The sequence below is a fragment of the Drosophila navojoa genome, chromosome 2 (assembly GCF_054131105.1).
Source record: "Drosophila navojoa isolate 15081-1374.11 chromosome 2, UAZ_NAV_1.0, whole genome shotgun sequence".
NCBI lineage: Eukaryota > Metazoa > Arthropoda > Insecta > Diptera > Drosophilidae > Drosophila > Drosophila navojoa.
The window spans coordinates 26544651-26559238 of NC_142890.1; the positions used below are offsets into that span (position 1 = coordinate 26544651).

Below are 14588 nucleotides of genomic sequence, written 5' to 3' on the forward strand. Positions count from 1 at the left end.
TATATAGACTTTTTATTTTAAATTTTAAAAGGGTAATTTATTTTTATTTCTAAGATTTTACTCTTCACTGTTGACTGCTGCTGCCCATGCCTAAGGTCCATCTGTTACGTTAACAGCAACAGAAACAGTCGTAACAGCTTTCTGTTAGCTGAGCTGCTGGCGCATAGCTCATTGAGCCATTCATTTGGCTGTGCTTTCTTTTTTAATAAAATTTCTTTAGACGCATCGCTGCTTCATTCTTCATTCAGTGCGGGACCGTTAACAGTAGCAGACGCGTCGTTCAACGCAGAGACAGTGTATATGTACGTGCAAGAGAAATGAAAACTTGAAACCAATACGATATTGAAATTTGCTCGGCGTACGAGTGTGTCGGGCTCAACTAAAAAAAAAAAGAGAAGTAAATAAACTGTCAGGCGGTCGATACGAAAGAAAGAAAGACGTGGTAGGAAAATTAAATTGAATTTTGTATGCCATCGCCATCGCCATCGGAAATTGCAAACGGTAATTTTGCCCTCTCGCTCTGCAGTGTATTTAAGCGTTCGTACCGCGAGAGGACTTAATTCGAATTATGAAAGCTCAAAGCAAAGGATTGATTGCAGCTATTTATGAAATTTGAAATCGAAACTAAAAACGTTGAGTGAAATTACCCATTTTCAATAATATTGGTCACGAATAAAAAAAAGTCTTCACAGTTTTATCTAATTAATATTCCGTATACCACTCCCAAAACGCATTTTCTGTAAGAATGCCAAAATTAGACGCAAATTACTCAAGTCTCACTTCAAGCTCACTTCGCGGCCTATTTTAAAAGCTTCTGTCATTAGTCTTTCGTTACATTCTGTGCCCATTAAATTGTTGATTCTTTTTGTTGTCTGTAGCTAAAGTAGAACTCTTTAATCTAGAGCTCTTATATCTTTATTTACTTTTTTTTTGTTGCAATTGTTGCTTGACCCTAATACATATGTATGTCTCTCCATTTGCTTTTTTTCTCAACTATTCATGTTGCACTGCCCTAATGGGCACATAAATACTATATAGAAATGTGTAACGATTTCTAAAATTACATAAATATACATAAGCACATATTTGTATTCGATCTAGCGTTTCCCTAAATCATGTGCACAAACTCACTAATCATTGCGTGATTTGTATTTCTTCGGTTATACAACAAAAACTGATGCATAATTTTACACGCGAAAGATATTACACAGATAGCGCAGAGAGGAACATGCAGAGCTTAGTATTCTAAAAGTAAACAAAGTGGGTTATTAGATCACAGGGTGGGCAGCCGAACAGCAATTGAGGCAAGACATGGCTTCACAGAGACCGGTGCATCGATGCATTTATATCAATGCTGCTGCTCTCTGCGAGCCAACATACGTTTTTCAGTCTTGTGCTATAAAGTTAAGTGACCATAAACAGATACGCAAGTATTTAGCAATCTTTAGATGGTTCTTCATTGAGATCTGGGAAATAGGAAGTCTTAGTCTTCCTAATACTAAATGGACTATGAAAATCATCTATATTTGATTTATGTTTAGAGTTGTTACAGGGAGAGATAGATACACAGTGAGTGTGAGTAAGAGAGAGAGAGAGAGAGAGAGAGAGAGAGAGAGAGAGAGAGAGAGAGAGAGAGAGAGAAAGAGAGAGAGAGAGGGCGAGTGAGAGTCTGAGCAAATCTTGGCTGGGGCATTCATATTACTTTTTGTATGTATATTTAGCATTTGTCCACTGTTTTAGCAATTAGACTCTTTCCCTCGATATCGAAGCATTTAATGTGACAGCTTTGATTGACCACTTACTTACTCCCAATGAATAATTTCTTTGAGACTAACCATTTGTGAACACCAACACGAACTTCAATGCTTTTACGCAAGCTAACGACAATTTCACCATTTCTTTTGAATTGCTCCGTACTTTTTTTTTTACCAATCTATGAATAAAAACATAACTTTATATACGTTTTAGTCAGACATCTTTTGCGCAACATTATTTACAGTCAGATGGGTGCATTTCTGTCGCTGACTCACAAGATTCGAATTTTGATTTCTTGCTACTTATGGATAGTAAGATCTTAAGCTCTTGACTGTAACAGTTACCCAAGTCAGCAAATTTATAAAATTCCAGCAAACGAACTGAAACCTGCTGTTGAACTACCACAGCGACAAACCATAAACAATCATACATACATATGTACATACCCATAAACCCACAGTTGTATATTTGTAAAAGTAATGTATGAGTATGATTCGGATGTATGTATGTAAATTTGAGTGACCGAAGCCGATTACGCACCTTAAAAAGTGAAAATTTTTGGCATTGTATTATTTTGCTTTCTGTTTCCATGCGATCTGCTCATTTCGCACAGAAAATGACGAATGCTTCACAGACGATACGGACTTTGGTTAATTTAATGAGATTCGTGGAGTTGAGTCATCATCGAAAACTATTTTTTAGCAGTCGAATCAGTTCATCAAATTTAATAATATTTATAACAGCTTCAATATTCAAATAATTCAGTCTGAAAGTGTGTTGCCAATAGCTGGTTTGCCATTCGACTGGAATTCGAATGTTTACCAGCTAAACAATGGACAAACACTGAGACACGCTCAGCCAGGCCAGGCCATGCCCAGCTGACTGTCCACATTCCATTCTCGAATGCGAAGAAGAAGTCACTGCGGAGGCAGGCCGTCGGTACTTGGTCTTTAACGAGGTCAACTTTTTAATGGTTAGACGCTGCACGGCTGGCTACGTGGGGTTTGTTTTGGTTGGGATTTAGCCAGGTAGCGTAAATTAATATAAAATAAATGTGCTGCCGATAAGAGACCGTTGTACAGAAGAACAGAATAAGTTTCACTGATTTTCATTACATTTTTACGGGCCTTTCCGCTCTGACTCTGGCTCTCGCACTGGCTTTGGCTTTGGCTCTGTCTTATGGCTCTTGCCACTTAGTTTTGGCTTCTCTATATAAAAATTTGTTAGTTTTTTTCTCTTTTGTTAAATTTGTGGTTAAAGTTGAGCATAAAGCCGTCTGCGCGTGTGCGCGGCGTCAGAAGTTGAGCGAGAAATTTTTGACTGTCAAAAGTGAAAGTTGCAGCTGCAGCCAATGCCGTTCGTTGAAAGAAATGTAGAAAAGCGGTAGCCGTGGCCCCGCCTGATGAATCAACTTACCAGCGCCAGTTTAAAGTTGAGGCTTGCGAAGCGCCTTCATTTGCTTGTAAGCTCTGTTTTCTTTGTTGCTCAACAATCATTTAAGACTCGACATTTTCGTTATTATGTTTTGCGTTTCATATTTTGAAGCGGCAATATTATATTCAAGCACTCATTATCCTCATTATACGATGTACTTTATAACAAATTAGGTTTCGTTGTCTCGCACATCTGTCTGGGTGCGTGGGAAACACAGAAAGCATCATTGCTGCCTAAGCAGCTCCAAATGCATTTCAAATGCATCGCTATAATTTAATATTAGAAATAACATATTTTCGGCAATACTAAATGCCGAAAAGTGGGTCAATTGTTCAGAGAGTTCAGCGAACTCTTGACCATATGCCTTCATGAGCAGCCGTAGAGAGCGAACAATGCCAAGGCAAGCCATAATTCATTTCAATATTTAAATTTAATTAAATTAGCACTTTCTACACGTTTTCCCCTAAAACGGCTATGGCTACAGCTATGGCTGGCTAGCCGTAAAATTTGATTTGGCCGATGGTTCATATTGAATAATAATTTTAAGCAATTAGCACAGTGACCCAAATGCATATATTATTATAAAAAACAAAACCAAACTGGCTGTCCAAAGTGTTGGCAGGTGAAGTCGAATCGAAAGGAATGTACATTCTTAGTGACAATATAGCATAATCAAACACATTTACTTACTGGAGTACATCAAATAGTTAAACACGAGTTCGTGTCTTAAGTCTTTCGTTTGCCACCCTAAAGCTGGCTGTTGGCCGGCGAGCAAGGAATGCTTTATTGACAGGTTCTTCGAGTTTTAGCATAAAATGAGTTGAATGCGTTGGCTTCATTTCGTGCCCCATTGAAATCAATATATCCTGTAGCTTCCAAAATATGCAAAAGGGTATGATGGAGCAGCATAAGCAATATAATGCAAAATATCTAATGAGTTTAAGAACAGAATCGAAATGCAAATTTTGTAAGATCAGTGTATAGCAGTGTCAGATTTGTATACATATGTATGTTCATGGGGTATTTCTCAGTTGACTATTTCTTAGTATCTAAAAATTTCCTGTTATTTTTTAGCATGCTGATAGAATCAACTGTCAGACGGTTGTCGTCGATGTAGTTATCGATGGTGCGTAAACCAGTTTACCTAAAATATGACCCATTTACCCAGTTAACAAGTGTTCTGATCAGTAATATGGAGCCATACGCATAGCAATGCAAATACCTTCTGCTTAGGCATTTGAATTTTGATTGCAAAACGAGCTGAGTAAAACGCAATTACTCGAAGACATGGTCTTTGAGAATAATTGACTATTCGCTTGACAATTTAAATGAAAGTTGATTGGTATCTCCACGCACCACTTGCACTCGCTGAAAGCAGCAATAAAACTCGTCGCTGCCTAATGGACATGCAGAGCGGTTGTGGTAATGCATTGGCATTGCCAATTGTTTTGCCACAATTGTTCGAGAGTGAATCTCGAGCAAACCGATGCCACAGCCACTGACTGACTGCTGCGTTGCGAATGAGGAATTGAACTTTTATAACGTGGTTGGCTTATCACAAAACTTTTAATGTATATACTAATATAATACATAGACATATACAATATATATATTTTTAAATAAGTTAGAAAAAGTGTTTTTTACAATATTCGCAAACTTGTTAACAATAAAATTATATAGACAAAACGATTTGTAATGCAAAATATGAATGTTTCCATGATCAGATGTTATCATTTAGTTATGGCGAAGAGAAACACATTCATCTATGCATCTCATTTAAATAATAATGTGAGAAGAAAGCGGTCTTCGGAGAAAGAAAATAATAATCAGAATATACTTTACGTTGATCAAAGCATGTTGTTAATCAAAGCTCTGACGTGTAGTAATAATATTAAAAATGGCTTTCCTACTTTTAAATCACACCGTAGAGAAACCGCCGGTATTAAAAGACTTACATACATGACATTAGTGTAACATTTGCGCAATTTGAGCATACCCTTTCCTGCCGCTGATATGGGTGCAGAGTATAATAACGTGTATAAACTAGCTAAACAGCGTCTATTTGAGAAATTTTCACTTTTTCTTTTATTTGCCGATTGTTTTTGTTTTCATAAAAAGCAAAAAGCAAGCATGACAGTCGCTCCGCAAGATTGGAAGTGCCATTACCAAATTTGGTGAGCTCCAGTTGAATGGAAGACTGTAACATATGGGGTGGCATCATCAGTAACTGTTTAGCCAAGCGAGAGTTTTTGTTGATTCTAGTTTGAAACAGGTCCATTGCTGCTAGAAATATAATGGGAAAAGTATGCGAATGAGTTATTTAACCAATGACTCTTCTTATTACTGCATTGCATTTCATTAGCATTACCATTATCATTGTCCATTGCAGTTCCCATAAACAGCAACAATATGAGAGCCAGATGGTTCGTCGCAGGGCTGCTCGTGCTATTGTGCAACGTAAGGCATGGCGCGGCTAATGGATCTGAGCACATATCTTCCGCCCTGTTGCCCGTGGAGGCACGCAACGCTGATACATCGGCCGAGGAAGATGTTATCTCAAGCAGCTATGTTCTGCCGAATCAGATCTTTAACGACGGCAAGCCCTACTATGCTCGTCAAGATCCGATTTCGGGTCAATTGGACTTCAGTGCGAAGAAACCAGCTGGTATTGAGCCAGAGGTGAACGAAGTGCTCAACTCGAAAGAGAAAATTGTGCTTAACGGCATCTCGACTCCGAACATTCACGACTTCCTCAATCTGCCAGTAAAGTACTCGTCATCAAAGTTTGTCTACCCGCTGGTCTCCAGCTCGTATGCCAACTTAAAGTACCAAGGCAGCAATAAGAACTATATTACGAACAAGAAGCCGACCATGGTGGCCGCACCTGTCACACCCGTGCCGCCCAAGTACCACAGCGAAAACTATTACACTGTATCGACAACCAAGCTGACGGCCGTCACACCTACGGGTACTACCCCAACAGCAGCTACCTCATCGAGTCGTCCAACTAAGGTCACTGTATCCTCCACGCTTGCTACGACTACTCGCCCACCCACAACAATAACAACAACAACAGCAGCAACAACAACAACTACAACAAGACGAACAACCACAACTCGTCGGCCGATCCCGGTTTCCGTATCGACAACAAGTCAACCTATACGCTTCAGTACCACCCGGAAGAAGTTTATTCCCTCGAAGAAGCCGAATATTTACAGTACAACAAGCACCACACCAAGCGTTCCGAGCACCACTGCCAAGATAACCGAGCAACAGCTGCCAAAGCAGCAAACCAAGCCTACAAAAAGTAGCCTCGATGTGACCTTCACAACCCATCATCAAACGCCGCAGGCAGACATCTTTCCAACGGAGCCAACGACAGTCACTAAAATGTATTCAACCCCTAGTATGAGACCACTTGGTGGTGCAGCTTCTACAACGCCCCGTCCTCAAGTTCAAATTACCGATAGTACCAAAATCCCTAATCTGGATCCTGCGGACGTCTACCATACGCTGGGTCAGAAGAACACGAAGCTCGAGCAGGAACAGGCAGCTCAGCAATCGCCCAAACCACCAATGACCCTCAGCGAAATCTTCAACAATCTTGCTGAGGAAGAGACAGCAGTTGCCAACAATTACCAGCAGAATCAGGGTTTTGACTCCCAAGGCAATCTGATTGAGCCAATTGCACCGTCTCAGCCCTCGCCATTTTCCATGCACTCCCCGCAGCAACAGCAGCTGCAGCCACGGCCAACAGCGCTTCAGAACCAGAATGTTAAGCAGGAAGTGCACTCAGGTGGCCAATTTGGCAACGAACAGAAGGTAATCTCTGGGAATCCGGAAGGCTATGCCAACCAGTATGTTTCGTACCAGGTGCAGCAGCCAAACGTTATGCAGTACCGCCCCATGCCGGGCCAGATCAACAACGTGGTCATCTCGCCGGGGCAGCAATCTGCATCCTTTGTGCTAGGAAGTCAGCAACAAGTCAGTCATCCGAGTAACTTTGGTAATGTCCAAAACGAGGGACTCTTCTCGAAGGAAACGGGTAGTGTGCAATACGGCCAGGTCATCAATGAAGACATATCCAATGGGAACCGACCACAGCCTCCCCATCAACAGCACCAGTTCCCATCGGCTCAGCAGCCAACTCCACCATATCAGCAACGACCAAGTTATCATCCAAACACTCAATATCAATCGAACGGAAACGCTCTGCCAGCTGCTCCTGAGACTCCTCCAGCTGGAGCCGGAGGTGCGCCTGGAAGCTATCAAGAGTCGCCACCAGAGGCACCCTCTCCATATCAGCAGCTGCCCCTGATAGGTTCGCCACCAGCAAAGAAACAAGCAACTAAAGTGCCTGAGGTAACTCTATCCACGGTCTTGGCCAACTCAAACACTCAGCAACAACAACAGCAGCAGCAGCAGCAACCAGCGATGCCAACGTCTTCACAAACTCAAGCCATGTCCAATAGCCAAGATTCTAAGGATCTTTTGGTCTCTACCAATATTCGATTCCCATCCAATCACGAGGATTCGCTTGAGATGCCCTCATCTATCGCAGCTCCCGGTCCACCCAGCTCCCCACATATTAATGGGCATGCACAGCCGGTCAGTCTGCAGCAGCTGCAGCATGCCAATCCCGTGGTGTTCCCAAAGATCAGCGACGAGAAAGCGGCAGACTCTAATGTTCAAATCCAACAGCACGAAGTCGTCAGCATTAATCAGCACGAACAGCAACTGGTAAATTGAACTTCTAATTACGAACAGGTGTATACTTAGATCAATTAAATCTATTTTGCAGAAATTCCCAACACAACAGCCGAGCAAGGCTGAACGGCCATCACAGGAGATGGTGCCGCCGCCTCGCTACGAAGCATTGCATAACTCTCAGGGGCATTTGACTGCGGGAATACGTCCAAGCGATCCACCTACGTCGCCCTTCTACAAGGAATTCGACCGCAAGCCTCAGCATCCCACGGGTCCACGTCCCAACGGAAACCTGCCAAACATTCTGCCACAGTTCCGACCCAATGCAAAGATCTCCAGTGGCCATCCTTCTCATATGAAACATGAGCCTGGAAATCTTCGTCTGCCTACGCACGGAATGAAGATGCCCTACAATCCATCGACTCAGCCACAGTTTTCTAATCGGCGTCAGCCGATGCATCAGCCACAATTGCAAAGTCGTTATCCCATGAACCGCATTTCGGAATATGATCAGCACGTTGGTAATCCACATGCTCCGGGCGCTGTTAACAGACGAGTCTATCGACTGCCACCTAATGGTGGCCAGAGAGTGCCACAGCTGCGGGATCGCATGTACGCACGTCGACCCACCGGTCCGTTGCGAGCGATCGACAATTATTACCCAGTTGAGCGTCACGCCCCAATTACCCCACAGCCCTTAAAGATGAATCCTGGCGATCTGGATTATGAAGAGGAAGATCTGGTTATTAATGACCCACCACAGGCACCGAGCAAGGATATCCAGAATACGAATGAATCGAAGCTGGAGGCAGTTGTTACGTTGCAAATGCTGCAGTCGCAGAAGAAACCGCTGAATGGTGACGATACTGGAGCCGGCGAAATTCAAGTAACAGCCGAAAACAATCCCCAAGAAACACTGGCGACCACAGCAATCGAGCAGAAGTTCAAATTTGAAAGTGATGCAAGTGCTAATGAAAAAAGGGACACAATGTTGCATCAAGACTCGGCAGCTGCTGGCACCGTGGAATACCAGAATACGCCCTTCTCGGTAGTCCGTGAACAGCCGCAGGAGCCCATTCTGAAGAACAAGAAGCCCCAGTCCCTTCAGCAGCAGGCGAAACTGCAGCCACTGCACAAACAGAAGTTTCCTTATCCGATAGAAAAACCAGACGCTGCATACACAGACCTGCAGCCAATGCGGCAGCCTGTGCCAGGCGTCCTAGTTGCACCACGTATCATCACAAGCTCCTTCAATACCGGAACCGAAGCACCCATCGCGATAGCATATACACCGACAGAACCAAACCCGTTCATTCGCAACGGACCGATGAAGCTGGATCAGAAACTCTTCAGCGGAAAATATGGTGTAAACGAAATGGGCCCTGAAACCCAAACCGAGGAAGTTTTGGCCAACGAATTTGACTTGCGTGGGCACAACTTTGAGAAAAACTTCATGGCGCCATTTTATCCAAGTGTGAGTTTGGGTGGCGCCAGCAGTGGAGTGAGTGAAGTGGCCAATCCTGCTCTAAGCAATTGGAAGATTGTACAATCAGCCTCAAGCGAAAAGGTTTACGAGAAAAATAATATCAATCGTGCCGATGTTGAGCCCAGTGCAGATAAAAAGGAAAAGGAACCCGAGAGCTCCACTGATGCTACGACTGAAAAGCATTCGGATTTGGACAGTTTTCAGCCCCAATTACAAGGCGGCTTCAAACCAATTTTCCCAGCTAATTACATGAAATCCGAAGGTGAACCAAAGGACGAGAATGTTGAGCTAAGCGAGAACAATAATAATAAACCCATGGCGCTGGCACTGGTCAGATCGCAGACTACAAATCCCCCGATTGTAAGTGCAGTGACGTCCATCTCGTCTGTGTCTTCTGGCAGTAGCACAACTCCTGCAACATCATCATCATCATCAACAACAACAGCTAAAGTTGACGGTGAAGCTGCTTCAGTGGCAACATCAACAAAAGCACCCGTGATCAAGAGCGAGCCCACAAAGCATAAGAAGTCAACTTTTGAAACCAGTCTCGCTGCTCTGCTTTTCGGCGACGATGAGGAGCTGGAGGATGGAGCCCGAAAATCTCCCAAGAAAGAAAACACACCAGCTAGGCCATTAAATGTAGCCCGGATGGGTCCCCGAAGTCTAGCATTTAGTTAAGTGTTTTAATGCATAATTAATTTCGTTTAGAAAAATTATAGTTTGTATTATTTATTAAAAATGTATAAAGCTTGTGAGCGAATCTTGTAAAATTGCGTAATTACAGCTGATTATTAGTCGTAAGCTCACACCATGCTACACGCTAGCCACCAATGAAGTTACACTTAAGACTTTTGCGAGTCTGATTTGAAATATTCATGATTTCTTATTGGACTCCCGAATCGTCGCTATCGAATTACAAGCATGTATTCCAATCTACATACGTACAAACCTCTTTAATACTTATATAAACCGATGCGCATAAATATTTATTATATTTTTATTTATTCATAATAATAAAAATATGAATATACATTAACAAAACAATCGAAAACACTTTTGACATTGTGAAATTATATCGTAATTATGGGTATTAATGGTTTCTAACAGATTGTCATTGCCTTTAAATATTTAATAAATCCGGAGTAAAAAAATATTTCAATATACTTTTAATTGCCTTTGGAAATATATAATCAGACTATCCTTAATTTGAACAGACAAGTTATATATCGTTAGAGAAGTTCAATTCGTTTATTATATTATAAATATTAATATAAAAATCTAGTCCATGGATTTTTCTCACTTAAAGGTTAAGAAACAAATTAGGGGGAATTCAAGTGGCAAACAATAATTTAAAATATAAGTTTTGTTTGCTTGCTTAAAAATTTTTGGCGCTTCATTTAAAAATAAAATATTATATTTTTTAATCGATAGTCCACACCTCGTACACGCTTATCTCAAAGAGCAGAGAGTAATCGATAGTGATTGCAAAATTATCCGCAATTGCTTTCGATATTGTCTGCCTTCGACACTGCTTTCGATAAAAGTGCTACCATTACTTTAAATACAAATTGCTTATATTTACGTGTTACGGCTTTTAAAAACTGGACCCACTTCTAACATTAAACAAAAAATGTGTCTAATAAGCACCGACATAAGCAGTGGTAATAAAACACACAGAGCATCATTTTGCCACTAAGTATCGATACCATTGCTTAGTAGTATAAGGTTACGCATTAGAAAAGTAACAGAGCATAACAATATAAATAAGTGACGTCGAGCACCTTATGAGCTAAAACCTATTTTCCTCTATTTTTCGTTTTTTGCACTAGTACAGCTTTGTTCTATTACAACTTTATTAAATGTAAAAATGATCATAATATAAAATCGTTAATCAATTACGCATTTAATAAATGCGTGCACCTTGTACAACATTTTTATATATGTAACATTTAAACTTGAACATTTTACTCGTTACAGACTTATATATATCTTACAGTTGATATACTCTTAATAGTTTAAGTTGGTATTAGCATATGGTAGGTCGAATTTATAAAAATGTGTTAGGGCAGTCAAACTAAAAATTGAAAAATTATGCCTTAGATTAAAGCTTACTTAAGTATGATTCCTAGCATAATGTTATCCATATTTACAAAGTAAATGAACTACACCTTCGTTAAATATCCACATATTTCATTTCTGTATCCGAGTCCCGAATCAGAACCAATTGTTCCAATCGTTCGATTCGCAACAGCATATCTTCTTTTTCCTTCTGCATTATATCAACACGACGCCGTAGCTCCTCATTATGCCGCCGCAGCTCGTGTAACTGCCGACATATTTCTGTGGATGTTGGCAACTGCATAACATTGTGGCCTTTCGCAGTATTGAACTCATTTCCAGTGCGCAGATTTGTGCGCATCGTATTTGGTGAAGATTTATTAGCAATGCCATTGTTAGTGGCGCCGACAGCAGTTCCGGCTGCTGGAGAAGGGCGTAGTTGTATAGTCTGCACAGTGCCCACTTGCCCCCGCATTGTGCTCGACGTTGCGGGGTTGTGGGTTGCCGATGGGATTATGACTTCGTTCAGCGCTTGCTGCTGATCATCAATAGAACTATTATCAACGGATCTGGGCACTGAGGGTAATTTCAACTAAACAGAAACAGGAAACAGAATAGATATTGTTAACGCATATTTGTTGCCTTGTGCACAGGTTTCAAACAAACCTGACGAGTTTGTAACTGCCGCATGTTAACCAATTTAGTACCATCAGCAAGTTGGCGCACGACTCCAGAGCTAGAAATGTAATTCCATCAATAAATACAAACAATGCACGGCTATGAACAGACTTACCTTGCTAGGGTTGCAGGTATTTTCTGAAGAGATTTTGGTTGATCGCAAAGTTTTTTGAAGTCAGTCAGCGATATAATTCTTATATTCTGTTTAAAGAGACATATATATATGTATATATTTCAATGAATTCTTGGCTGGCAACTGGCCAAATTTGTGAATAACACACCTTGTTCTTCGTAACACCACCTGCTGAACTTGCTAATGATGATGACTCCTTCTGTTTGATAACATTCATGCGTATTTTTTGTGGGGAAGAATTGAGGGTTGTTTGATTTGTACTGGGATGCTGCAAACTGATTGCGCTGTTTCTTAAACTATTGTTTATAGATCCATTTGTACTATGCTTGTTGACATTGGAGTCCCGGTTTGTTTCATGTAACAACATACGTCCGCCCTCAGAGAGCACCAGCTGTCGACCATTTCGAAGTGCGGTGTTTAACATCTTTTTCGAAGCTTCGTCATCTACAACATACATATTTAAAAAACTATGCAACAACTTGATATCAGCAATATATTACCTATTTGATTGTCCTGCATCATGTCTGCAATGCCATGCGATTTGAGCATATTTAAGGCAGAGTTTCCCAGCATGTTTGTATCTATGCAAACAAGAAAATCAATAATGTAGTTATGATAATTAAAAACAACTTACGGCCGCGCAACGTCTCTAGAACATCCATCTTATCTTCAACCGACATATCGGCGTCGTCAAGGCTTCGTATTGACTTAGACTCATCCATAATAGAGTTAACTGCTTCGCTGGTTTCTTTCTAAAAAATTAGATTAGGTATTTGCACTTATAATAACAATATTCGACATTTTAAAACGATGTTTAATGTAATTAAGTTATATCTGGAATCGTATATGTTTCAAAGATATTTAAACTTAACGTACTTTAATATTGTGTGCTCTTTGCTGCGGTAAGCCGTGGGGAACAATTAGACAATGTAATTATAAATTATTGCTCGATTCTTAAATTATTCCTGAGTAGCACTAAGCTTAAAATTGAGTCCGAATCTACTTACCTCCGTCTCTTCGTTAAATTTACGGCTGGCTTGTGACTGCCGTGCGGCTTCGAGCTCCGCTAAGATATCTGCCTGCTCTGTTAATACGGCTAGGGCGATGGGGGTCTTCCCAAACTTGGAGACTAACGTTACATCTGCTTGACTCTTTAAAAGCATGCGTACAATACTTTTGTGCTTCTTCTCCACAGCCCAGTGCAGGGGTGTCATGCGAAGCTTTGCAAAATATTAAAATCAGTTTTATAGAAAGAAGACTTATGAATTCCAAAGCTAGTGCTCACCATGTCGCGTGCGTTTACAGCACATCGTAGGGTTAGCAGAAGGTTCACAATTCGTTCGTGTCCAAAATAGCAGGCTAGATGCAGTGGAGTTCGGTCTACTTTTGTCTTCGCCTCCATGTTGATCCCGCCTTGCAACAGAATTTCACAGATCTCCAGCTGATTGTTCATCGCAGCAAAGTGAAGTGCTGACATGCCCAGCTAAAAGAAGATTACAGCTATAGTAATAATTTTATGATTGTTTTTGCATTACCCAGTCCGACACAAACGGGGCGCCATGTGCAAGGGCAGCTTTCACACCGGGAACGTCACTGTCTCGCGCACATTGCAAGAGCTGCTTCCCCAAGTCAACGACCGTTGTTGGGCCGTGCGTGCTCCCCTTCTTCAGCAGAAGCTCACCCTCGGTCCGCTACAATTACAACAAACATAAGTTAATTCTATAGTTCGGAGACACATGTATTAATACTTACAATTTCATAATTTAACAAATTGGATAGCTGCTGGTTCAGGGATTGAGACTCCATTGCCACACTGCCATCGGCGCGCAATGTGGCCACAACTTTGCTGCTCCCCGTGGCTCCAACTACGCTGTGCATTTTAGCAAGCAAGAACTTTCAGTGACACAAGTGACGCTCAAATAACATTACTATTTGTCAATATATATGGTAAGGCACAACTAATGCTAATAATTTATAATGATCATCTGTATGTACGCGAGAGTGAGAGAATACGATCACCCATTTGTTGATCTTATATCGATATGAATATCGATGTTTAAAGCGTCCTCTAATTTTAGCTCTTGTTTTCTTACTAAACATTAGCATCCACTTACTTAACATAGCGTCCGACACTATGCTAACTTGTTACTGGATTACATATCAGTAGCGAGTTATCGATAAATGTAAAAAGCAACTCTATTTAAAACATTGCAACTTGCAATGGCAGCGATTAATATGTGGGCGTTTAAGCAGAGAAACGTAACGGAAATAGTAGTTAAACTTATATTTCCAAAATCATACGTGATCAATCGAATTCAATTTCAATGAACCTAAATT

At 41.1% G+C, this 14588-nt stretch overlaps 2 protein-coding genes across 2 annotated transcripts; one reads left to right on the top strand and one right to left on the bottom strand.

The window, feature by feature from the left end:
* The first annotated feature begins 170 nt into the window (after nucleotides 1-170).
* Nucleotides 171-10433, top strand: LOC108649164 (uncharacterized). Its single transcript, XM_018098179.3, has 3 exons — nucleotides 171-501; nucleotides 5579-7929; nucleotides 7991-10433. Exons 1-3 carry the CDS (start codon nucleotides 468-470, stop codon nucleotides 10058-10060), a joined length of 4455 nt encoding a protein of 1484 aa, XP_017953668.1. The 5' UTR covers nucleotides 171-467; the 3' UTR covers nucleotides 10061-10433.
* Nucleotides 10434-11217: 784 nt separating this feature from the next.
* Atac3 (Ada2a-containing complex component 3) lies at nucleotides 11218-14395 on the bottom strand. Its single transcript, XM_018098029.3, has 10 exons — nucleotides 14004-14395; nucleotides 13787-13942; nucleotides 13537-13734; nucleotides 13259-13471; nucleotides 12886-13003; nucleotides 12752-12832; nucleotides 12400-12695; nucleotides 12234-12319; nucleotides 12107-12176; nucleotides 11218-12032 (listed from the first exon to the last, which is right to left on the bottom strand). Exons 1-10 carry the CDS (start codon nucleotides 14127-14129, stop codon nucleotides 11556-11558), a joined length of 1821 nt encoding a protein of 606 aa, XP_017953518.1. The 5' UTR covers nucleotides 14130-14395; the 3' UTR covers nucleotides 11218-11555.
* Between the last annotated feature and the right edge of the window lie 193 nt (nucleotides 14396-14588).